This window comes from Syngnathus leptorhynchus, chromosome 22 (genome assembly GCF_054491065.1).
Source record: "Syngnathus leptorhynchus isolate UIUO chromosome 22, UIUO_Slep, whole genome shotgun sequence".
NCBI lineage: Eukaryota > Metazoa > Chordata > Actinopteri > Syngnathiformes > Syngnathidae > Syngnathus > Syngnathus leptorhynchus.
In genome coordinates, this window is record NC_141216.1 from 2,038,133 (window position 1) to 2,063,918 (window position 25,786).

Here is a 25,786-nt window from a genome sequence, read left to right on the forward strand (position 1 = left end):
AACCTCCACAAGCCCTCAAATTGGAGGGTTTTGGTTCAGCACCTTACGTGGATGTGCATTTTTGGCCCGCAGTATGGCTATTTTTATTCTATTCTATTCATTTTATTATATATTTTATTATTTCAAGTTGCTCCCATAACATAGGAATGTGGATGTGCATTTTTGGCCCGCAGTATGGCTATTTTTATTCTATTCTATTCATTTTATTATATATTTTATTATTTCAAGTTGCTCCCATAACATAGGAATTCCTATTGTCTGGCATGATGCCATTGCAGTCCCTTTTTTTTTTTAGTAGTGGTGGAAGAAGGCTGATTGCGGTAGGTCACACCATTTTCTTCAGCAATCACATGTGGTGAAAGGTTACACTGACTTCGACTAGCCCCCCCCCCCTCCACTGTTCTCTCTTTCCATGTTTCTCATTTGCACCTTGACAGGAAAACTATATCAGGAACAGGGTCAAAAATACACCAAGAGAAGATAAAGGAATCTTGTTTTATTATGACCGTCATTAGCATATTCATAATTCAACACGTGACATATGTACGAGAAAACACAAACATTCTCATTGAAGAAATTACCGGACCATCGCGGTCACCTGAAAGACATGCCTGATTTTTTTTCCCTAAACAAAATCATAATTCATAAAATTGTAGGCTGAGGCCTGCATTTCAGAGGTGACGCTCGATGGGATGGGAAAAGGGGCGGGGCCCCCAAAAGTATCAATCAGGCAACATGACATTTTTGCAAATTCACCGCAAAACAAAACTGGAATGGACAATTCTGAACAAATGAAGGCGCGCCATGCTTGCGGCATTTGTATTTATTGATGTGTAGCTCACGAATGTTGTGATTGGGGGGGATGACCCCACTCAAAAAGATTTGAATTTGTTGTTTAAAAGTGGATTTTTTTTATTGGATGGATTCTACTGGGCTGGATTAAGAGTAAGTCTGCATCTTCCTCTGAAATGAAAAACTTTATACAAAGCAATATCACGAGTCACAATCAACACAAAATGTTCATATGCCCATTCCTAAAAAACAAAACAAAACAAAACTACATTTGGCTCATCTGCCGTGTTGTTGCCATGACAAGGCACATACATACATATACACACACACACACACACACACACGCTCGCCTACAATGATGTACTAAAATGCTTGCTCGTTTTTCCGGTAACACTTGATTAATTGGGGGGGGAATGGTGGACGCCACAAGATGGCAGACAAATTAGCACTTGAGTCCAAATGTAGCACCTCTACTCCAAATTGTCAAGGTGTACCTAATAAATTGAAAAGCAGGCGTGTAGTCTGTATTGCACGGCGGCTGGCGGCTGTTGAGGACTAAACGGGTGGAGAGCAAAAGAAGGGGGGGGGGGGCGATGTGGCTTCAGTCGTGGATGACGATGGGACCTCGCATCCTCAAGCTGGGGTGTGGGTGCGGGGGTCCCAGGACCACCCCTTGCGGCGGGGGCGCCTGCGAGGCCCTCCGCAGGGTGATCTGCTCGCAGGGCTGCCGACACGCGTGCCGAAGCTGCGAACGCGACAAGAGCCGCCTGGCCCTCCTGCGGGGAGGTGCAGCATGCACACACGTCACTTAACGAGCATTCCTTATCAGATCGAGATTTGAAAAGAATTCTCCAATTTGCCAGCTATTGGGATGGGGGAGGGGGGAGAAAAACAAAAAGACCATATTTAACAGATATGGTTCCACTTGGGGAAGTTGACTGAATTGAAGAGCAGCCCGAAGCTTCCATAAAGTTACCAAACACGGTTCCACTTGCGCTAAGTCGATGGGAAGTATAATTGCTATATTTTAAAGCTTGCGTGGTGCTCTCTCTCTTTCACTCTCACTCCCATCTCTCTCGGTTGTGCCTGGCGGCGTTGCTCACCACGCTGGGAGAGAATGAGAGAGAGGGAGAAAGAGATGGGAGGAGAAAACCAAGACGGCGGTGTCGTTAGCGAGAGGCGGCCTTTTCTGCCATCGCAACCATTAACATGTATTACTTCCTCCACCACACACACAAAGTGGTCCATGTGAGCCCAAAAGCACTCGCTAATGTGCTAATGACATTTCCACTCAGGACCCGGGGACGTGCGGCTACTCGCCGGCCCATCTGCGCCAGTTAGCGGCGCTAATTTGACCGGCGGCGGCGCTCCGAGAGGCAGCCTGGTACCATGACTCAATTAGACAGCATCTAAATGAAAGAACATCTTTCTCCCGCACATATACGCGATGAAGGGGAGCCGATTTGTGTCCGACAAGATCATTCAGAACTTTCAGAAAGCTGGTTGTTTTGGGTACGGGACCAAATTTGGTAACGCGAGATGAACCGTGCGAAAGCTAAGTGGAAGCAGATTAACGAGCATAATTGGAACCTTTATTTGGTAACGTTAAGATGACGCATATTTGGTAAGAAACAAATTGGGTGGCAAAATGGTGAGGGGGGGAATTGCAGAACCATTTTGGGAGCACATTTCAACACATCTGAGACATTTAGTTTGAATAAAGAGTTGGAGCTATTTCTCGTTGCGGTGCTTTGAAATTGCTCGCCTTTGTCACGTCTTCTTCCCTTGAGCGGTAGAACATTGCCGCCGCCTCTGGTTTTATTAGACAATTTGTTTTTTTTTCCTCCCCCCCCCACAGGACCTTCAGCTTCGATTCAATCATTCAAATGACGTTTGGAGTGAAAATCTAGCGTGGCATTGGAATAGGACGACTACGGTTTTAGACGGCGGGAGGGGCGTTGGGTCACCTTTAGCTTACCTGGTCTCCCGGGTGACGAGGAAGAAGCTGTCGTCGGGGGCGTCGATCCAATTGGGGCGCCGCTTTCGGATCATCACGCCTCCGCGGGTGCTTCCGCCGCCGCTGCGGCCGTTGTGCTGTCAAAAACACAAAGTATTACCATTACTAATGATGATAATTACATACTTGGTAGCCTCAGCTCAGTGGAATCATTTCTGAAAAGCAAACGGATTTGCTAACCAAATGGGGTCACCTCTGTCACGACTAGATCTGATTGCAATAAAGTTTGATACGACTCAAGGGGATGTTCGCTCGCTCACCAGTAAGGCGCCGCCCGTGGTTCCAGGATTCTCTGCAAGACAAGAAATAGCAGTGAGAGAGCCGCGTGACGCGCTTGTGTCATTTCACTCCCGTGGAAGCCGCCTACCCGAGCGCCTGTCCTGCTCGGCTCCCCTGCTGTGGTGGTGGAAGCTGCGCTTTCCCAGCATGCCGTGGGGGCCGTGCGGGAGCGAGGACAGCAGGCGGCGCGGCGGCGGCGTCTGCAGGCCGGCCGTGCGGTGCGAGCGCGGCGCCTGCGACGCCGGACGGGACTCTGCAACCACAGGAAAAGTGGGGTCGGCGGTTCAGCGCCGCCACGATATCTCCGGGTGGGTCGGACTTACCGAGAAACTGCACCACGCTGGTCAGAGTGCTGCGCTGCGCCGCTCTGATTTTGGGGAGGCGGGTCCCGTGACCTTCAGACACCCTTGAGACATCTAGGCACACACACAAACAGCATTTACATATCATTGGAAAGTTGAGAGGAAAGACAAAATGGATGATGATGTCACTTACACTCGACACAGACATGAGGGCGTGGTGATGGCGCAACGATCCATGCGGCGAGGTGGGAGAGGGGGTTTGTGTCTTTGCGGCGGGCGAGCAATCAATCAGTCGATGGACGAGTAACGCACACGTGACACACGAAAGCACACAAAGACTCGGAGGAGATGCTTTCACTGTCGAACTTTATTTGGACGTCCGCGACACCGACGAGGAGGTAGATGGCGATGGGGGGGGGGGGGGGGGCGGGGGGTGACGAGGATCCATTGATTGATCGATCGGTGGCAATGGAGTGACAATGTCATGGGGAGGGAGGGGGCGTTTTACTTCAGCTTGGCTTTGTATCAAAACTAAACATCTAGTCCCTCGAGTGACTCCGAAAAGAATATGAGTGAAACTCAAGCGTGATGAGGACAGGCCGTCTTTATTGGAAATGAGGGGGGTAGAAAACAGGAACGGGAGAATACAAAAACAACCCCAAACATGAGAACGATAAAAAGGAGACAGGTGGAGGGGTGCTGATGAGGGAAGGGGGGGGTGAGAATGTGTGCGTGTCCACGTTAGGAGGAATTGAAGGCGCTCTTACACTCTGCCTTTATGGCGCCGCAGTTAATGGGGACAAAGGGGCGGCGCGCGGCGCGGCGCAGCCTGATGACGTCACGGCACATGTGACGCGCCAGCTTGGTCAGCCGGGTGGCCTGCAGCAGGAAGGCCTGCTTGGTCTTCATGGAAGACTTGGGGCTGCCACTGTTGCGCATGGGAATGTGGTTGGACTGGCGCGGGGCGTGACTCCGCGACCGCGGCTCCTGGGGATCAGGCGGTAAAGATAAGAAGACCCAAAAAGGGGCCAAAACAGGAAAGCCAGCGTTAGGTACCTGAAGGGGACCATTATTAAGCAAAGATGGAGAAGCCCATTGCAAGTCAAAATCATCCCGCCACCCCATTCCTAGCGCTATTCCTCGCTTTGAGAGCTTTGCAACTCGCTGAATAATTAATGCGGACGCCTGCCACAATAAATCACACAGCGTAGCTTCAAGCACGCACAAACATGTCCTCGGGAGCGAGTGCTGACAAAGTGAGCGAAGGGACTCACGTTGGCGGCCGGGCTGGGGGACGTCCTCTCTTCGGGCGCCTCGGCTCGGCTGGGCATCTTTAGCCCGCCGTACTTCTTCCAGTACATCCAGCAGGACACGCACAGGCGGCACTGCATGTTGGGGGGCCCCCACGAGTACCACTGGGCCGACTGCATGGCTGTGGGAACGCACAGAAGTGGCTTATTGATCCCTGGCAACGCCCCCCCCCCCCCCCCCCCCAAAGGACCTCATCTACTCGCCAACAACCGCAAGCCGGTGGAACTCCGGTGTAATAATGACAAAATCAATACGGCAGTAGATTTTCATTGTCCATTTTCTGGTGCACTTGGTGTGGACAAATGTGTCGATACAAGCCCGCTAATCAAATCGATTACGAGATCTGACTCGAGTTGACTTGAGTCAACATCCACCAATCACTGGTGCCGCTCGTAATGAGTGACAAGTCTGCCGTCCAATGAGATGGCCTGGTGAGTTTGGCTCCCGTTTCACGCAAACTTACTGTAGCAGCTCTCGCAGGCTCGGCCACCGCCGGCCGCGTGGAAGGCTCCGGGCCCCGCGCCGTTCACGGTCGCCATCTTGCCATTGGTCAGCGAGATCTGGTTGGGGTTGGGCTTATTACTGTCAAGAAGAAAAAAAGTGAGTACGTGTGGGGAAGGAGGGGGGGTCAGTTAGACTCGGGCCGTGCATTCAATCAAAAGCGTTCAATTATGCATGAATGTTTCCGTCTGGCAGCGGCGACGACGGGAACGCTAATGATCCTGTCGTCGTTACGCGGAACTTACTATGTTGGAATATAAACTTGCTTCAGCTTGCTCTCGGCCTCGGCCGCCTTCAGCCTCTTCTGTAATCACGCACGCACGCACGAATATAAGATGTTGAGGAGACCAAAGAGCATCAAAAAAGCCTTTTTGCTGGTTCCTCACCTGTTGCACGTATCTGTCCGTGGTCTTCCACATGTAGTAGTACTCTATGATGCTGGTCAGAGACTTCCAGGGAAGCTTGAGAGGTGAGGGAGGGTGCGGGAGACGAGACAAAGGAATTATATTAATTTCTCATGTTCTCGCCATCTGGGCCTCCGCTTCATGTTTATTCAACGGCGGCATGGTGACCACAGAGAGCTACGGGCTTTTCCACCACAACAAGAGAGCGGGAGAAAAAATGCAGGTCGGACATGTCAACAACAGCTGCCGATGCGATGTCGTGTAAACCCAGAAAATATACAATTGAATCAATCATAATAAGTAATAATGATAGATTTAAAAAAAAAAAAAAGATGATCACTTACAAAGTCTTGTCGGATGTCGTTGAAGTCTTTGCCGTACTTCTCCAGCGCCTCCTCGAACATGGCCGCTTCCGAGGCGCTCCACTCCTCCATCTCGTCCCGGCAGAGCACGGGGCCGCCGGCCGGCACCAGCACGCTCAGCGCGCTGGACAGGTCGTAGTTGTGCGCGTGCAGCGTGTCCATGGCGTGGAACTGCGCGCAAAGCGACAACGGCCACCTGCTGTAACGGAACACGCCGACTCAAGCGACGGGTCGCGTCGTGCGCGACTCACCAGTGTGATGTCGCGTGACGCCGCCGCCGCGCTCATGTGTAAACTTGGCTGTCGGACCGAACTGCTGCAGTCCAGCGCCCGGGCGAAGGTGCCGACCGCCCTGCAAACGGAACAAACGGACAAAGCCGTTTGATATCTCCATAGAAACGGAAGGCGAGGTGTCATCTTACCTCGCCACCACCAGAAACTGCTCGATCTGTTTGTTGCTGAGCGGACACTCCGGATCCCAGAGTTTCTCCTCCAGTTTGGCCTGGTCCCTGTCGTCGGCTTGACCCGCTGAACACACAATCGACATTTTCTCGTTTTCCTTTCGAGACGAGCCAGAAGATTTGCCGCGAATCAAACAACCTTCCGGGAGCATTTCCGGCACGTCGGCCTGGAAGCGCGGCCCCACTCGGATCTCGCCTTTGTCGGCCAGCAGGGTCTTCTGCGTGGGGTCGTACACCAGCGAGTAGAAGAAGGTATCCTGTTGGGAGGGGCGAGAAGACAGCTTTGGTTGCGTTTGCGGTGTAATAACGTCAGCACGAGAACAAAGAAGCTTTCGACAACGGCGTCGCAAAAGTCTACACACCTCCTTGTCGAGGTAGGAAAGAACCGCTTCGGTCTCATTCAATAACGCCACGCTGCACTTCCCCCTAAAGGCGGGAGAGCATTCGAAACAGGAAGTGAGCCGAGACTGTTTGAGCGAGCTCCGCTGGCGGGCGTGGGCTAGTACCGGATGTGCGTGGCGGGTAAGCTCTCGTACTGCCGCGAGAGGAAGAGTTCTCTGTGGCGAAGCTGGTGCTTCTGTTTGTCTGTGAGCTCTGTCTCCGTGGGGTTCTCCTTCTCCTCCTCCAGCTCCTCTGCAACGGCACAAACACAACAAGAGTGAAGACGGCATTTCAAGGAATGAGATGGGAGTCATTTTCAGAACAGCCGCTTCAGTTTGGTCGCAGCAAAGTCTGATGTCGCCATGGCGACTCTCAATCATCTACTCGAGTTGCAGATGATCTTGTTGGACCATCTCGCTGGAATAGCTCTCGTCTATAAACGCCTGCGTTTTCTTTTCTCATCTTTTTAACTACACGACGGTATTGTCGGCGGCACGTCGCAACCATTCGACAGCAGAGAGGTTTTTTATTTTTTTTGCCCTGTTGTCAAATCAACCCTGAAGCGAAGTAAGTGGCTTCATGAGGAGGAGCAGCAGGGCGGCATCTGCTGGTTTTAAAAGTCCATTAGCGACGTAGCACAAAATGGGGGGCCCTCGTGCATCGCGTCAAGCCGTCTTTCTGTGTGTACAAAAGGTTGCGTTAGCTCCCTCGCCGTCACGTGCCGTGGATTCACGATGGGGTGGGGGCCGAGCGCCCGCGGGCTGGATGGCTGTCATGTAATTGCTGCCTTTGACATTCATCAACGAGATACGAGGCAGTCATGTTTAGTCACAACCTTGCTCGTTCGTGCGCAGCTGTCATCACGTGGGAGACGTTTTGCTTTTTAAAAAGCAGCCACAAAACAGCTTTGCATATTGGCGGCTTTTGTTGGAATACATCAAATACTTTCTCTTCCTGACGCGGCGGCCATCTTTTGAACGACTTACTTGCATGTTTGTCCGCGAGCTGAATAAGACTGTGCGAGATGTCCCTCCTCCTGTAGAAGCACACCACCTTGGCCTCCACATTGCCGCTGGCCGTCTGAGGAGGACACATGGGAGGAAAAATAAAATAAAAATAAGCGGCAAACTAGCAATGCAGCCATCATACGACAAGCGTCTTAATTTCCCCGGAGAACTGCTCGCCTTTGTGTCGGCGTCAAAGCGGCGATGACAAGCCGACCGGGAGCGCTGATGACAGCCGTGATTGATTGATTGACTGGCTGTATAATTAGGCCGACGGCATTCAAGAACTCTGGAATAAAGTTTGCGTGCCGACGTAACCGATATGCGCCGCCTAACTTTTTGCCGTCCATCTGTCGGTGTTTCATCAACAGCAGCGGGACGCTAAGGTACTTCAAAAATGATGTTGTCTTCCGGACAGATAAAGAACACTGGCTCTTCATTCAATTTCGCTTCCAAGCTTTATTTGTACCCAAGAACAGAAGGGACTATAAAAGTGCCCTCTATTAGTACAACTGAATAAACATGAGGTTGCTATGTTACATTGCAAACGGCAGGTTCGCAAATGCGTCACGGCGGTGGGGGGATTGAGTCAGATCGAAATCAGGTGTGTAATTTGATCAATTTGTTGTCTGCCAGACAGACAGATGGGATACACCCGAGTTTGACGTCAGCAGAATGCACGATCAGTGACGTATGCACGAGGAGCACATCCGGCCAAACAGAAATTGCATTCCTCGGTTGTTGTCAAGCAAAGGAGCACTGAAAAATTTGGAGCACCATAAACCAAATTGGTGGTTAGAAAGCAGCACTGCTCTCGATCTTCTGCTACCAAACTAAATGACATCACACTCATTATAACATCCATTAAGACCAATCTCTCAAAACATCTTCTGACCCGTGAACGTTCCCCTCGGGAACACAAACGAAAAGAATGAGAGCTTAAAATACCTTGTTGAGCTCTTCTATCCGGCGGATCAGGTAAGGGTTACTGGAGGAGTTCTCAAAAAAGACGTAATCTGCAAGGGTAGAACATAAAGAGCCTTGAGATGAATTGACTGCACGTCCAAAACAAACAAACAAACTACTTATTTGCTTTAAAATAGGTGCCTAGCGCTTTCTCAATGAAGCTTGACCTGCGCATGCAGTCAAATAAAAACTTTTATCGCTGTACCTAAGCAACCAGTATTTATTATGGATGTCCATCTTAATGGTCTCTTCCTGAAGGGTGATGTGGGCAAGACTTCACTTGTCACTTGTGCAGAAACGTCATACTTCACTAATAACACATGCATTGCAACAGTGCGCCGATTTGTTTTAGTGCGAGTTGAATTTGGAATCAATACGGAAATGGCGACGTGCTTGTGCGTGAGGAAAGGTGTTCATCAAGGCCTGACGCCTTGAAGCGAGACAATCGCTTGATGATGCATTCCAGTGGGCATGCTAACGACTAGCCGACGAGGCTAAGTCAATTTGGCCCAATGAATTAATTGCACCAGGGGCCAGTAAGCCGGGCGTGAGTGTGGGTGGCTGCAACGGGGAGGCGGTGGTGTGGACCACAACGCCCGTGTACCACAACACCCGTGTACCACGTTGCATTCTCGGGATTGGTGTGCGGAAAGAAAAAATGAGCGAGGTACTCCGCGGCGCTAACGTTAGCTAAATAACGACTCGCCACTAAATGGCTGCATGCCAACGGAGGCAAATACAAAGGCAGCTCCACACGCACGTTCCGCTCCCAAATCACATTTAGCACCCATTGAAAGTATTGCGGGTTTAGCGCCGCCGCGTTTTAACGTTTCAAATAAACATATATGCAATATAGAGTGTGCCTTAAAAAAAATGTTTACATTGCATGCTAAGCTAGCTGGCGGCTAGCGGTGGCCAACGCGAGGCCTGACCCATTTTGGAGCCCAAATATTTAGAATTCTCTTCCTGCCCGCATCACGTCTACTCCGGGGTGGGCAAAAGCTCACAACCGGCTATCGGACGAGAGCGGAGCCGGGTATCGGCGATTAGGTAGCCCTGCTCGGCTAAAAAAAAAAAAACTAAAATACAGTAATACACGCCTTTGTACAGTTTTGCTACAAGAAAAGATTCACATTGACGTACATACCTCCGACCCGGTACATGTTGGCCGCCATTTCTGCCCTCCCGGAGTGTTAGCGTAAAACATCCACTAAGAAAACATAAGAATAAATTAATAAAAACTATATATCTAGAAAAAGAGATTCCGGATGTGTGCACCCGATCGGGGGGGAGATTATTTCGCGGGCGTGTTGGTTTTTTTGTTTTTTGTTTTTTTGTTTTGTCAATAGAACCCCCCCTGCCTGGTGTTCACACAGTAGCTCTCACAATACAGTCGCAACCCGAAAAAAAAACAAAAAAACGATGACGTCAGAGGTAGCACGCACGCGCATTTACACACGTACGCGCACAAACAGCACGCCATATTAATACCAGTAACAACAATAATTTTAGATAAGGGGTGGGGTGGTCATGTTTTGTATAAAGTACCTGAAAGGAGGCTGAGTAGTTATCAAACCTTTGCATTCCACCTAAAAAAAAAATACTTGGCTCTCTTAAAAAGTGTGCGCCCACAGTCCAAAATGACTGTTAACCTCTAACCCCAAAATGTTAACCTCGGGCTAAGTAGTAAATTCCTTTTCTGAGTGTTTCTGGGTTGTTTCCCCAAAGCTCTATCGTACATTAAGCCGAAACCCGCAACAGTGCAATGATCTAAGACACCAATTGAACCATTGGACAACCCTTTATTTTCGTGGTTTAAAAAAATCCCACAAAATTAATTTAATCTGCATAAATTACCATCCTGTCAAACTTAACTAAACATAGAGCTGTGCATTGTTTATACAAAACAACAGGTTTGCAGTCGCTAAATATGCCCAATTTAATGCAAACGCCAAACAAGGGCTAACAATATAGGCAATGGATGTTCAAACACAAACAGAGAAGCAACACATGTAGACAAACACTTCAAATATTCACAGGCATATAAAAGCCATTATTTCTGAAGTCCGTTTTTGTGAAGAGCGTGCAAAGACACAATTCACACCCACTATGATCCTTTCAAAGACGCGATTGGCTCTCTCCCGGCCTGGGTGGAGAGAGAGAGGGGATCCTCTCCGGGGCTGCGGTGAGAGGAGGGCAGAGCAGCAGGGAGCAACAACAATACCGCTCGACCACCGACTTCACTCCAACTCACTCGGATCCAAACCACGCCCCGGGGAGGCAGGGCAGGCGCAGCATCAATACGCGTGAAGCTCATCAGGTGTCCCAGCTTCCACCATGGAAGCAGCAACGAGTCGCTGAAGGAAGGACGGAGCCATGAAGTTCGGAAAGAGCATCTGCGTGTTGAACGTCGGGGGGACCCGCTACGCCTTCACCCGCGACGTGATCCGGGATTTCCCCCTAAGGCGCGTCAGCCGCCTCCATGCGTGCGCCACCGAGAAGGAAGTCCTGGAGCTGTGCGACGACTACGACCGCGAGCGCAACGAGTTTTTCTTCGACCGCCACGCGCAGGCTTTCGTCTTCATCATGCTCTACGTGCGCTCCGGTAAACTGCGCTTCGTCCCCGGCGTTTGCGAGCTCTCCTTCTACACCGAGATGCTCTACTGGGGACTGGAGAGCGCGCACTTGGACTCCTGCTGCCAGAAGCGTCTGGACGAGCGGCTGTCCGAAGTCGGGCTCTCCGAGGTCGGACTCTCCCAGCATGGGGACGCAATGGAGGAGCCCCAGAGTCCGGGGGGAGACCCGGTGGCGGCGATGGAGCTCACCTGGCGCGCCAAGTGGCAGGAGAGGGTGCGCCGCGCGTTCGAGGAGCCCAACTCGTCGCTCGGGGCGCAGGTGCTGGCCACCGTGTCCGTCGTCTTCGTCATCGTGTCCATGGTCATGCTGTGCGCCAGTACACTGCCCGATTGGGACACTGCCAAGAGGAACACCGTGGAGGAGCACAGGTAATTTGGAAGCCCTATAGATGAGAAAATTGACACCAGTGTTTCCTGACTTTCATTATGTTGATCCTTAAATTTCACATAAGCAGTTACATGTTAACAGCAAATATGTCAAAGTTAAATAGAACTAAAGCTGGTCATTCTTTTGGTAACCACAAGAGGGAGCCCTTAAAGCCTAAAAGTCTCAGAACCATGCCAGATGCCCAAAATTAAACAGAAAGCTGCGCAAGTACCATTTCAGGCTGTTTTTCAGTGCTTCATTTGCAGGAGTCATCCAATGGAAGTGTATTTGCTGAGCTGTGCAAAATGAATTCCAAACAAACATTGATTGGGTAGCACCAATGTTAGACAAACCGAAATAGACTGAAGGCATTGCTCTCTTAATGGCGAACCAAACTTTTTCCTCCCACAAATAAATGTTTTTTATAATTTTAGTAAAGGTCGCTCTGTGATTGACGTCTGTGATGCAGGTTGGCCTAATTGTGTTTGCCTGTGTGCTTGCCCTGGGCATAATTCACTTGTAATTGCCGTTCTAATCAATGGAGTAATTACGCGCCTGGGAAGGTGTCACCCCTCTCCCCCCCCTTGCCCCCTTTTCCATACCTAGCTCCTTGGAATCCCACTGTGGCTAAATCCTGCTAATTTTCACATCTTTCATCTCGGTGGGTCGTCGGTTCTCTTCCTGCTATTAGCCGGCAGACTGATTGTCTCAACGCCGTGGAGGATAATGCGCCTCCGGTTTCCTGTTTGCAGGATCGTGGAGGCCGTCTGCATCGGCTGGTTCACGGCCGAGTGCGTCCTGCGCTTCTTGGTGGCGCGGGACAAGTGGGACTTCCTCCGGCGGCCGCTCAACATCATCGACGTGGTGGCTATCACGCCCTACTACGTCACCATGGCGATGGCCCGGGCTGGGATGCCGGGCGCCGGGCTGGGGGTGGCTGGCGTGTTCCTGCGCGTGCTGCGCATGATGCGAGTCTTCTGGCTCATGAAGCTGGCCCGCCACTTTCTGGGCCTGCAGACGCTGGGGATGACGCTGCGCCGCTGCTACCGGGAGATGGTGATGCTGATGGTGTTTGTGTGCGTGGCCATGGCGATCTACAGCGCCCTGGCACAGCTGCTGGAGCACGGCTTGGATTTGGGCGTCCGCAACCAGGACTACGCCAGCATCCCCGCCGCCGCCTGGTGGGTCATCATCTCCATGACAACGGTGGGCTACGGGGACGTGTACCCCATCACCGTCGGGGGGCGGGTGCTCGGGGGGATGTGCGTGGTGAGCGGCATCGTCCTCCTGGCGCTACCCATCACCTTCATCTATCACAGTTTTGTGCAGTGCTACCACGAACTCAGACTACGCTCGGCCAGGTACGCTCGCAGCCTCTCGGTGGAAATGCTGCAGTGAACATATCATGGATGCCCGATTCATTAGAAATCGACCGGATGAACGTTCACGGCATGCCAGGCAAATGTGCCTCCTGGAACTAATCACACATACAAGGACACAGGTTGTACTTTGGGCCCTAACAATGAACTTCATAGCAACAATGTCACTTTGTGCAACAAAGCAAACCTGAATTTCACATACAAGCTTTGAAAAATGCACTTCTACTAGTCGGTGGCAGCAAGCGCTCGGAAATTGAAAGAGGTTTCTTTCTGGCTAAAGTCTGGTTTCAAATGGCCTCCCATAGTGAGAGCGCGCCCCCTTGGAAGCACACAAATCATTATTTATTAAACAGCAGACCATTCCGGTTGTCCCTGCGGATGGTTGTTTACACGGAGTTGCCGTGGTTACACGTATGTGTGCCTTCCGGCCTTCAGCCATTCCACTTTGTCAGGGGCTTTGCACAAGAGCGATGTATGACCTAGATGCATTTAGCATGTGCAGAGGGAGGCGCACAAACACAAAGAAATATGGAGACGGAAAATGCCAAATACAAACAATATAAAAAGATGAAAAACATGTGGCTAACTACAAAAGAATAAATAGATGGTGTTTATTTTCCCCTTGTGAGCCAATATGAGCGAGTGAGGTGTTGCATTTTCATCTCCACGGCAACCTCATTTGAAGCACACCAATCACAGAGGGCGTTGATTTGTTTGTGTTTGCTCCAAAATAGGCCAGACATACACACACGAGCACACACGCAACCATTGTAACACAAGAGGAAAGAAAATGACATCACGTGCACAACAACGAAGGTTGTGACGTTCCATGAATCATGCCGGCGGCTTAATGAAGAGCATCATATGCTCACAAACAAAACAATCCAACACCTCCCGCTACCCCGTTGCCATCAATCAAAGATCAGGCTGGAGTTCATCTCTTTGTATTTAAGTGTTCATTTTTTCATCTCTTGCCACGTCGATATTCTTTTCGTGTCTGTATTTTTTCAATATGCTTTTCAAGTAGCATAAATGTGACTAAAGAGTATAATCGGTACTTTATTTTGGTATTGACAGACCAGTTAATAGCTTTATGACTAACACTTTTTTGCCCATTTGTGATGTATTGAGTGGTTTTCTAAGAATAAAAGCCATTGCAAATAATTGTGCTGTGTTCTGCACTTATTGGAAATTGCACCTTCAAGAGCAAAATTGGCTACAACAAGACAAGCAAGAGTTTTTGTCATGTAAGAAAAATAAAATGATCCAGAATTGGTCCAGATGATGCATGTTCAGTGCTGCTATTTTATTAATGGGTTCTGTAATTGTAATAATAGGATTTTATGGGTTTTATGCATATTATATATTTACATACATATTTTCATTGGACGCTTAATAGGCGAATTATATTTATATATTTTTCTAACTATACTAACCAATCCTAAATTGAATCAGTATTTTTAAATGATCGAAACTAATCCTAAATTGATTCAATATTTTTATTTTTTGCCGGCCCTCCAATGAGAAAAGCAGGACGGAGTCAGCTGACTGTGACGTCATTTTCCCTCGACGCCCGAAGCAGGAAGCCCTTTTCGCCGGCTGGTTGTGTCGTCACCAGTGTGTCCGAGCGTTATTTTCCCCCACGATTAAAATGTACTACAAATTCAGCGGCATTACACAGAAGCTGGCGGGGTCTTCGTCGACGGCCTACGCCCCCCAGGTGAGATTTAAAGTTGGTGTAAGACTCAAAAGAAGGACGGTCACTGTTGCGGTGACCTTCATGGCGCCGTGCTTGCTTGCTTTCCTGCCTGCGTAAAATGCAACTTCGTCTTCCATCCACCCTGTATAATAACTAAAAAGAAACTCATACGCGTTGAATTTGGGTGTAATAGCACAATTAATTTTATGTTTTGAGGCCTTTACGATGCATTGAAACATTCAGCCCGATGCAATATATGGTAAATCCAACAAGGAGGAAGTACAGTCTATGCAAAACGTGCTTATTCACATATTGAATGTTGCACATTCTATTTCCATGCATTTTTTGGGTTGCTTGAAACCTTTAAGTTCGAAGAACTACACATACCAAGAAGGAAGTACTCAAATAGTAGATCCCGTTTCCACAGGTTAGCTGGAGGTCTACATGCTGCGAAGTTGTTGCATCTTAGCACCTTCATCTTGGTGTTCTCGCACAATGTAATTATCACCTTTTGCCAGGCAGGTCATGCGACGTTATTTCAGGCGCACAAATGCCAGCGCTTGGATCACGTGGTCTAAATTCCATATCGCATTGTCGGCGCTTTATAGACACTGTTTGTGGCTTACTGGTTTTTATTCATTGTGCAGGGCTTGAGGCCAACACCACCAGCCGAATCATCATCCCTGATTTTTGCCACGCCCACCAAAGTGGTGTCAGAAGCAAAACCGGTGGTGGAATACTTGGGGGCCAACAAGGTGCCCGACCTTCAGAGAATATTCCAGGTAATCTTCTTTTCAAAAAGCAACACATTTCGGTACACTTTTCTCTTCGATTTGGCCTTGGCGAATCAATCACCAGCGCACCACCGGGAGGAAAGAAATGGCACGGCGCGATCAATAGACCCAAGAGTAATTAGCGTATTGATGTTTTGCTAATTGCAGCAACTATGTTTTATTCTAGCCAAGAAACTTTTTGGGTTTGTTTTGTTTTCTTTTTGTATTTTAGAAATCGGATGGCATCCCCATTCACTTGAAACGCGGCGTCCCAGACCGGCTGCTGTACCGCACCACCATGGCCCTAACCGTAGGGGGCGCTCTCTATTGCCTGGTGGCACTCTACATCGCCGCCCAGCCCAGAAAGTGACCGCCGCCGCCACCCAACCTAATCTTCACTTGACACTTTTTCGCCACCTATTTCATCCGGAGACTCGGTTCCGCGTGGTCTGCTACTTGATGGAAACGCCGCTTGTGACATGTCAACCCAACAATGAGCCTCCATGTTCCCGTTTCTTGGAAATGTCAAAAATAACAATTTATCTTGCACAAACAAAACAATGTCACATTTTATTTTGTACAAAAAAAGATATTCAATTGAATAAATTTGAAGGGAATTACTTCCTTATTGTCACATTCCTATTTGGGCACACTGATGTAAAATAGCCGACTTGTTTTCTTCTCGGTCCACGTGACTTTTTTTGTGCAGCCCGTCATGTCGAGCAGGATGCCGATATTAATTGCTTTACTACTCTCTCCCATTCGCTCTCATCGACAAGTTTAAAGCGGGCGCTCGGCCATGATGCGCTGGTATCGATCTTCTGGCGAGGTCACGTGACGCAGCTTTAGAACAACAGGTGGTCTCCGCCGTAGCAGCTTAGTCTCTGTAAACACGGCCTGCTCGCCTCACGTCATGCAAATGTCACTTTTTTTGTTCATCTACTTTGTCTATTCCTCCGCTTTGCTTCCAGCAGAAATTTACTTATTATGGACAAACAACACGTAAGCAGCCACGATCTCAGGACAAAGGTTAAGTGGAATCAATGCATGTTTCGTGCCAGGGCGGGAAGCCAAGCGCTCTTTTGATCGGTTTTGCCCATCCTGCATTTGAAAAAGATGTCATCTCACACTCCCCCCCCCCCCCCCCCTCCTCACACTCCCCCCCCCCCCCCCTCACCCTTCTCCCATGTTTGCTTCCTGCGTGCACTCGGCGTGCTTCATTAACAGTTGGAGTGTCGTGTTACCGCACGGCAAACATGTTGTCATGCAGCTCTCCTGGCGAGCATAACAAAGAGATCCCATTGTTTCCACAAAACAAGACTGCTCAAGTGGGCTGTGATGATGCAAGATTGAGGCTCTCTTGGATGCAGTGTTAGGCAAATTGACCTCTTGACAGTTCATGCAAAGAATATTGTCTTTTGATTTTCTGGAAATGGCCGCTTCAGAATAAAGTGGCAGACTTGCTGTATCTTTGGCATCTCAATACTTTTTGGTGATTCCACTTCTGATAGATTTGAAGACTGCCCAGAAATGACCATAATAATAATCTTAAAATGTCCAATTCAAACCAAAATGGCAGACTTCCCTTATCTTTTTTTGCGCCGGGGTTCTTGAGACTTTTTTGTGGGTCAGCTCGAGATGGCTATGTCCACCACATTTAATTATCCACAGTAAAACTGAATCCACCAGACTCAAGTTTGATATTAAAAGAAGAAAAATAAGGTCTGCAGAAAAATCAAGGCCATGCACTCCAGCCGGCTGCGACATGAAGAAGTGACAAATCACCTCTACTTGCCCCCGGAACATAATGAATGAATAACGTTCTCCCGCATGCAACTAGGCAGCGGAGACGCCTGTCCACAAATCCATCAATCATAACGCTAACGCCTTTATGATGTGATGTCCCCTCGTGTACTCGCGCTTCGAAAAATACACCTGATGGAGCAAACGGCTTGTGGTCAGATTAGATTTGAGGCATGGTAAAATTGACCGATTGATGTTGGCAGGGACATCTGGAATTTTCTTCCCTTTCCGCGTCTGAGAGTTCAAACACGGGGCAAAATGAGACAGGCGCACCCAAGTGGAAAGGGAAAAAATAAGCTCACGAAATCCCATCACGCATGAATCGTGGTAGGACTTCCAAGTCACGGTTACAATGTGTAACGTTTGGCCTTTAAAATAGCGTTTCTAGTCTGTTAGAGTTTGGAATGAACATTTTTAAAAATGAAATGCCGACATGGGGGGGGGGGGAAGGGGAGGGGAGATTAATGGTGCTTTAAAAAAAGAACAGCATTCATCACAGCACCTTCATGAACTACAAAGTCGCAGAATACGTCTGCGTGCCGCAATGACTATTGAGCAGAAAAATCAATTAAAAAATACGTCACTTGGGGTCGGCATCCTCTCTACATCGCTGTATTATCTGCGACTTTGTCTTTAAAAGGTGGTGAGTCAGCAGATCAGAAGGTTCAAAGGCTAAAGGAATGCTTTTTAATTCATGTAAAAATGACACTACAAAAACAAGGTGGCTCATATCAATCACATTGGCGTCATCCGTGTGCCAGGAATTGAAATAAATACCAGGGAAAAGGGAAAGGACTGCACCTGCTGAGGCTGGAAAATCGGGCTTGTCCATCATTTGCACTTGTAGGTTAGCTGCTTACGGTTGTAATGAATCCACATCGGCGCCACCACCAGGCCTGACAGGTAGCCCAACATGGCTCCCAGGCTGCAGGATATTGGCCAAACCTGGGGGAAACAAAACAGGGATGATAAGTTAGCAGGTAAGGTCATCATCTTAAGCTCATCTTTCATTGTTTGAATTCATTTAATTGCCCCCCATGTGCTAACCTGCCAAGGCTCTTCCCAGTCCAAAGGTATTGGGAAGGCTCCCATCCAGGCACCCAACACTGTCAAGGCTACCGTGATCTGGAGGCAAGTGTCCCAAACAGACATCGCTCTGCAAAAGAAAGGCAGACATTTTTAACACAAGGATCCAAATAAAGTGGTACCTTGATTTAGGTCAACTCGAAAAAAATGATTGAAAATGGATGGATGTTGTGAAGTTTGCTGCCGCCATCTAGTGGCGAAAAGGCTGAAGCTCACAGAATTAAACTTTTTGCAAGCCACATAAAGCCACAAAAATGAAAGTAAAAAAAGGGCAAGCAACGCCTCGTTAACTCAAAAAACTTGTTACCCGTGGCGACTGAAGACCCGGATCCAAGCTTGGACGTTTGGGCCAAGCACACAAAGACACCGAACCGTGGTGAGAGAGGACAACAGCACCGCCAGAGAAAAGGTCTCCAACGCTGAGCTGGAAGGCGGACATTTGTGTCACACAGGAGGGATTTGGAAATTAATATTTAGTTTCTATTCGAACAAAAGTTTTGTTTCAATTAAGTCTGTTTTACTCACTCAATCAGGGGAGCTCCGTAGAGAACCACCACGGTGTGGAAGAACAAGCAGGACAGAAAAAAGTACAAACAGGAACGAAACAACCTGGACAGCTGCACAAAGAAAAGAATTGATCATTTCTGTATTTTGCATGCTCACAATAAACCCCTTTAATCTCCGGACAGTGTTCTCGAACCTTGTATCCCAAAGAATGCTTCCTGGTCGGCGGCGAGATGCCGAGAAGCCAGAATATGGCGACGCTGATAGCGACAACGGCACCGGACACCGAGTAGAGCCACAGCAGGTGGGTACCGTATATAGAGAAATCTGGGACGAGCGCCGCAGGCACAACAGTGGCTACGAGGATCGAGGCGGCTATGATGGCGTGGGTGCTCACCATGGCTCGAATTTCGTGGTCCCACATGGCGCTCAAGAAAAGTAGTCGAATTAAGATCTTAAAAGAGAGAATAAAGCGCGACTGAGCAGAGGCGAAATGTCCATCGATTACTGTGTATCACTTCCGTAAATATGAGGTTGCTCATACTTCTGTCAGCCAGTCACAGTTAAGACCGTAGCGTTTGACCAATCTGATGAGTAGACGTCATCAAGTACCAGAAGTTCATATTCGTGGATTTTTTTTCTTCTTTTTTTTTTTGTCTAACTACATTTGTAATACATCTTAATTCATGTTCAAGGAAATAATTATTGAAAAAAAGTTTTAAAAGATAAGAAAATTAAAAAAGGCTATAACAATTTGTCAGCCAATCACATTTCGTAATTTTATGACGTTGACAAATCACAGACTACACGTCATCTAGAACTGGTAGTTTACCGCTACATAACACGTTTTTATTTTTTTAATGTAAATAGTTAATAGATTAAATACAAAAGCTACGAAAAAGAAATTGCTTCTAAACTTAGACTTCAACTGCTGACAACCAATCGCTTTTCCAAATCTCGCGCGATTTGATGTTGTACGTCATCAATAACCGGATGTTTACAAACATCACTCGCAGCTAGCTTGCGTCCGTGAACTCTCGGCCTTTAGCGAGCTCGTGTTTTATTTTCACCACATAAAAAACAAATATCGACACATATAAAAGGAAAATGGTCTGTGAAAAGTGTAAGTTTACCATAAACGATCATTTGTATTCATATGTGAGCTAAATTATTGTTTTCCCGAATGACATTGAGGGTGGCACCTCGGCTAAAATGTCTGCTAGCTAAAATTGTGTTTGTTTATGTACTAAAATCGCTATTTAACATCTCAGCCCGTGTGACTTGTATTGTCTTAGGCGAGAAGAAGCTTGGTCGAGTTATCACCCCTGACACTTGGAAGGATGGAGCACGGAATACGATCGGTAAGAGGAAAATCATTCTTCAAATTTCTATGCATACTTGTTTGTTTAATTTTTATAATTGGATACATAGGGCAAATGTGGAAAAAAGTATATGATTCCTTAGGGATTTGACTTCCCCAAGAGTGAAGTATCTATCCATTCAACTATTGTACTTGGCCTTAAAACCCTCACCAAGTCTCAGGTTAAACCGTCAGAGCTCAGCTGTACATGTTAAAATGAGAAATGTAATGTGTAAATAAGTTGGATGCGCTTCACTAATCAATTGCTGTAAAATCGTATGGATGTTGTTCCACTGTTGGCACAGGATGCTAATTCAAATATGTCATAGGTATCTAATTTAAAGAAAAGCATTGTGGTTCTTCCATGCACATGACACACACGTCAGTCCATTTTCCACACTGATGCTCTCGCGTTACGTGGAGTGCCGGGGAATATTGCCTTGAAATGAAAATCTGATTCACACACAGAGTTAACAATGTCATTCAAAATCAAAATCTTGTGGTATCTACAGGAAATTACAATACATTTTAGGTGTCAATTACTGGTACATTTATGCTATAATATAAAAAGTGCAAAATATATGTCTTTTTCGTTCCAGAAAGCGGAGGCCGCAAGCGTAACGAAAACAAGCTGCTGACGTCAAAGAAAGCCAGGTGAGCATCAGGTCATCAATTTCATATCTTTACGGACGGTTGTTTACGGCAAGATACTTACGCACGTGTTTCAGGTTTGACCCGTACGGCAAGACGGGCTTCACCACGTGCCGCATCTGCAAGAGCTCCGTCCATCAGTCGGGCTCGCATTACTGCCAAGGCTGCGCTTACAAGAAAGGTTGGTCGCCACTATGCACAGGTTGTTACGGACTCCGGACGTTTTTATTTGCCTTTGGGAGAAGAATGGCTTTTGGTCTCAATGCTCAAAATGACATTTTCGAACCACAATCTCTCCTTTATTCCCTCAACGTGACAAAAAATTCAAATGTTAATAGTCGGGTGACTATAATAATTGGGTCCTGTCCTTAACGTGGTGTCGATCCAAATGGAAGGCAACATGCTGTAAGGCTCGCACTATGAAATATGACTCCAAACAAGTGCAACATTGTGCCGACTGTATCCCATAAAAGATATTTTATAAAACAACACCCTGGAGGGATGTTTTTGTATATGAGGCCGGCCCACATGCTCTTCTCTGCGCTGTCCTCAGGAATCTGTGCCATGTGTGGGAAAAAGGTCCTCGACACCACCAACTACAAGCAGACGTCAGTGTGACCTGTCATAGGTTACCCAAAAGGTTCCCTCAAGGACACCCTTGAACGCTTTCAACTCCAGTGTGATAGTCACAATGCAGCCATCTAGTTTTCAACTAATTCCCATTGCATTCAGTTGTACTTTTTAATTTTTTTGTTTTTGTGTGTATAGGATATGATTTATATTTTGCTGTGTCTCCTTCAGTCGAACAAAGGTAAATAAAAATGACCATGAACTGAACACAAAAATCATTCTGGCAGTATTTGTATTATTTTTATTTGGGTAAATAATAATCAATAGAAATGCTACAAATGACAAAAAGCAAAACTCACTCGCTCAGCCCTCTTCTTTCTTCCTCCCTACACAGAAATAAGCGTGTATATCTTACAAAAGCTGTATATTACAAAGACTTTTTAGGTCTTGCGACTAACAAAACTACAATTGCATAATAATACGAAAGTGAGAAAAGGTTTCAACAGTACCATTTTGCACAAGCAGCAAGGAAATTCCCATCAGGGTAGGAAAAGTCACAATAATTGCACTCGTTACAATGACAACACATTAAACATCAGTGAATAATAGTTGCATATCGAATAGAAATATTAAATATTTCAATGTCGATAAAAGGCACTTGGAATCACAGTAAGAAAATTCTTCAAGCTTTGATGTATGGTGTTTTTGTTTTGTTCATGGATCCGCCTTCCCATCTTAATGCTGGGTAAGGGACAGGAACTCCTCCCTCGCTTTGGGGTCTTCCAGGTAGACCCCCAACATGGAGCTGGTCACCGTGCGGCTGTTCATCTTCTGCACGCCACGCATCACCATGCACATGTGCCTGCGCGCAAAACACTCGCCAGTAAAACGGAATGTTCGCGTACGCGTACGTCCGCGTACTCATACTTACGCCGCCTCGATCACCACGGCCACGCCTTTGGGTTGCAGCGCCTTGGATAATCCCGTGGCAATCTGCTTGGTGAGACGCTCTTGAACTAAGAAAAAAAAAGACCAAATTATTTTTTATTTACATATATTTTTCTAATTATTTTATATCTAACTTTATTGGGATATAATATTTTTCCTTTCCTTTCTTTTGCTTGTATTGTGTCTCACCTTGAAGCCTTCGACTGAAGATCTCCACAATCCTGCAAAGAAAAGAACTTTTTTTCAGTCAATGATTATCAGATTGTAGTGTTTAGGTCACATCGATGGCAAAAAAATGAATGTATGTGTGTTTTTTTTTAATCACCTCGCCAGCTTGCTAAGGCCCACCACTTTCTTGTTGGGAATATACCCAATGTGGACCTTGCACAGACAAAGACAGAAAAAAAAATCAGCCGACTGACTCCCAAAGCAGAACCAAACACAAGACTCTGCTTGTCGCTGCGTCCCGAGGGAACTCACTTTCCCGAAAAAGGGCACCAGATGATGCTCACACAGGGAGAACATGTCGATGGCCTTCACGATCACCATCTCGTCGTGGTCCTCGTCGAATATGGCGTCGTTCAGCACATCTGGCGAGGCAGCGACATAGAGTTATCATATTTTTGCTGTCCCAGTTCAGTACAGTTGAAGCCTAACCTGTAATCGTTCAGTGTCGGATGTTGACAGGAATTGATTGTTTACACTTTTATCAGAAGCCGCTCGGAATCGATAACGTGACAAAATCTTCAAAGCTTCTACGGGCGTTGAGTGAAATGTGCTCAAATGTGTTCCAAAATGATATAAGCTGCAATTTGATTACATTTGGACTGGATATCGTGCAATATGATGAAAATAATCCAAAACTGTTGGTCTTAAAAGTCGAATGACGCAATGGGTTACATGTAAACGGTGCAACAATGCAATGTCATATTACTCATTTTGATGATGTTATTGGTGTTGCATTTGAAAAACTTTCATAATATTGATGTTCTCACCTTCCACGGTCTCGTGGTAGCCCCTGGTGAAGAATTGCATGGCTTTGGCGGCGCGCATAGGCGTGCGCAGCAGACCCTGGCGGTCGACGTCCTCGCCGAGCTCCCGCAGGATGCTGCTGTAGGCGGCCTGCAGGGCAGGCAGTCGGCACCGGACCTCCTCCTCCTTGCAGGAGCCTTCGTGGAGCTTGCGGTGAGCCGATGCCACCACCGCTCCCGCCTTCTTGACGGTCACCTCGGGGAAGCCGTTGTTGCAGTGGAACTCCTCCGCGGCGACGTCGCTCGCGTTCCCGTTGCAGTGGCCGTTCATGATGAGAATGGAGGATGATGATGGAGCGTTGTGGTCCCAATGTTGTGCTTTAACCTCCTGAAGCTTCTCCCCTTTTAAAGCCACCGATTCCGAGGGCGCATCATCATCATCATCATCATCCAAACTGCATCCGACACGTTGCCCAATTCGACCCCATTGCCTTCCCCATCACTTGACACAAGCTGTATCGTCATCGATCTGTAACGCGCACTCGCGCGCACACCAAAAGCGCATGACTTCCAGTGGAAACGTGCAAAATCAATCAAATTGGATTCAAAATGCAATGACGCAAAGTGCTTTGCGTCACAATTAAAATGGCAAGAAACTTTATATACATCCTTTAATTGACAATACCATGTCAAATTTGCAACACATGCAATGTAAAATATGTAAACAATATATATATATATATATATATATATATATATATATATATATATATATATATATATATATATATATATATATATATATATATATATATATATATATATATATATATATATATAAAATTCCCTATACTCGTGTCAACCAACAACACCTGAATGAATGACAGTTTAATCTCCAGGGCAATTTTCATTTGTGCATGTGACTCCCTATAAAAGTTCATTGTGAGGCTTGGCAACTTAAAACAAACGGACACACTACGTTGCAATTACGATGAGAACTTTAATGACCTCAACCAAAAGTTATGCCGATAGTCATAATACCGCAGGGTGAAGATTAGAATGATGATTACAAAGGAGAAGTTTATAGATTTGCTCAACCTTGCTCATGTGATGGCTTCATGATACAGCCATCGGGCTACTGACAGATTTCTTAAACCTGTTGTCTATTGTCAGCTATATAACGCTAACCTTTGTCTGTGCAGTTTTTATTAATGTGCTTGTCAATTTGCAGGCTAACTATTATTAGTTGCAGAAGAGCGTTGGAATATTTGACACAACACCCATTATGACTTTACACTAGGGAGTAGTAGTACTATTCTTCAATTTATAAACGTATTGTGTGGCCACGGTAAGCAAACGTGTGGAATAGGCACAGAAAATTGAAATGTATGACGAAAGGATTGGAATCATCAATTCACTACAGCAGACATTCTAAAGCTGCTGCATCCTCTCTGTGTCTTGGTCTTTGCTGATTCAAATGTGTTCTTTGAAAAATGTTTCCCAAAGAGATTTGATCTTTCAAGATTCAAGAGTTTTTCGTCATCAAGCCTACGGTGGCACCCATCACATGCTCCTTCACGCAAAACTCAGCGCATCACCGATGACATTTCTTAATGTCCGGCAGAGGACATGTTTGATTGACACGTTGTGTGCCTCATGACATTTGCCGGCACACTATTTCCAGGAAAAATAATAAGAAGCGATCGCATTATCTACACACGCACGACGACACAAACATTCACATGTGCGGCAATGCTCTCATGAATATACATATATTTTCTTGTCTGGATCAGACAGGCAACAATTCTTGCCACTGTCTCAAGAATGAGGGCGGCAGTGAAGCATTGGCCATGGCCGCAAGGATGATTTTTCACGTTTTATTTGATCTCCTCTGCACAACGGAGTCTTTTGTCGTGGGGATTGTTCTCAGCTTAAAAACTACGTTTTTTTTCCATCGGTGAAACGGAAGGCAAGGCAACCAATTGAATCTCATTTTTCTGAGAACTATTCATGACCTAGAAAAGAAAGGTCTGAGCATGTAGAAACGGAAAGACAGTCACAATGAACTTGGTTCCATTGGAAATGAGCCAATTTAAGTGATTATTTGTCCATTAAAACTTGCATTAAGCAAAGGCAAAACTGCATTACAGATATCTGTGTCACATCCAATCCAGTTTGCTAATCTTATGATTTGTTTACATCTTGTGCAGTTGGAGCACCTGAAGCCCTTTGCTAACCGGAAAGGTACGTGACGTCATAG

The 25,786-nt window shown here is 47.0% G+C and overlaps 6 protein-coding genes across 6 annotated transcripts; 3 read left to right on the forward strand and 3 right to left on the reverse strand.

The window, feature by feature from the left end:
* Nucleotides 1–509: 509 nt before the first annotated feature.
* On the reverse strand, nt 510–10,208 carry mta3 (metastasis associated 1 family, member 3). The gene is made up of 19 exons (XM_085903544.1): nt 9,927–10,208; nt 8,762–8,829; nt 7,796–7,889; nt 6,935–7,061; nt 6,791–6,854; nt 6,568–6,709; nt 6,390–6,495; nt 6,220–6,319; nt 5,951–6,139; nt 5,589–5,663; nt 5,448–5,506; nt 5,165–5,283; nt 4,665–4,822; nt 4,158–4,377; nt 3,412–3,504; nt 3,177–3,341; nt 3,070–3,101; nt 2,771–2,886; nt 510–1,568 (listed from the first exon to the last, which is right to left on the reverse strand). The coding sequence occupies exons 1-19, from the start codon at nt 9,952–9,954 to the stop codon at nt 1,394–1,396; spliced, it is 2,130 nt and encodes a 709-aa protein (XP_085759670.1). The 5' UTR covers nt 9,955–10,208; the 3' UTR covers nt 510–1,393.
* An 877-nt stretch (nt 10,209–11,085) lies between these two features.
* kcng3 (potassium voltage-gated channel, subfamily G, member 3) lies at nt 11,086–13,497 on the forward strand. The gene is made up of 2 exons (XM_085903540.1): nt 11,086–11,784; nt 12,535–13,497. The coding sequence occupies exons 1-2, from the start codon at nt 11,156–11,158 to the stop codon at nt 13,178–13,180; spliced, it is 1,275 nt and encodes a 424-aa protein (XP_085759666.1). The 5' UTR covers nt 11,086–11,155; the 3' UTR covers nt 13,181–13,497.
* A 1,215-nt stretch (nt 13,498–14,712) lies between these two features.
* Nucleotides 14,713–16,254, forward strand: cox7a2l (cytochrome c oxidase subunit 7A2 like). Its single transcript, XM_085903543.1, has 3 exons — nt 14,713–14,881; nt 15,508–15,642; nt 15,866–16,254. Exons 1-3 carry the CDS (start codon nt 14,813–14,815, stop codon nt 16,001–16,003), a joined length of 342 nt encoding a protein of 113 aa, XP_085759669.1. The 5' UTR covers nt 14,713–14,812; the 3' UTR covers nt 16,004–16,254.
* A 559-nt stretch (nt 16,255–16,813) lies between these two features.
* On the reverse strand, nt 16,814–19,588 carry pigf (phosphatidylinositol glycan anchor biosynthesis, class F). Its single transcript, XM_085903542.1, has 5 exons — nt 19,223–19,588; nt 19,048–19,139; nt 18,830–18,946; nt 18,484–18,592; nt 16,814–18,381 (listed from the first exon to the last, which is right to left on the reverse strand). The coding sequence occupies exons 1-5, from the start codon at nt 19,448–19,450 to the stop codon at nt 18,268–18,270; spliced, it is 660 nt and encodes a 219-aa protein (XP_085759668.1). The 5' UTR covers nt 19,451–19,588; the 3' UTR covers nt 16,814–18,267.
* Nucleotides 19,589–19,986: 398 nt separating this feature from the next.
* Nucleotides 19,987–21,882, forward strand: cript (cysteine-rich PDZ-binding protein). The gene is made up of 5 exons (XM_085903927.1): nt 19,987–20,149; nt 20,322–20,387; nt 20,986–21,040; nt 21,115–21,218; nt 21,591–21,882. Exons 1-5 carry the CDS (start codon nt 20,134–20,136, stop codon nt 21,653–21,655), a joined length of 306 nt encoding a protein of 101 aa, XP_085760053.1. The 5' UTR covers nt 19,987–20,133; the 3' UTR covers nt 21,656–21,882.
* Nucleotides 21,883–22,342: 460 nt separating this feature from the next.
* On the reverse strand, nt 22,343–23,857 carry gch2 (GTP cyclohydrolase 2). The gene is made up of 6 exons (XM_085904115.1): nt 23,551–23,857; nt 23,036–23,145; nt 22,881–22,936; nt 22,745–22,776; nt 22,539–22,623; nt 22,343–22,469 (listed from the first exon to the last, which is right to left on the reverse strand). Exons 1-6 carry the CDS (start codon nt 23,855–23,857, stop codon nt 22,343–22,345), a joined length of 717 nt encoding a protein of 238 aa, XP_085760241.1.
* Nucleotides 23,858–25,786: the final 1,929 nt, after the last annotated feature.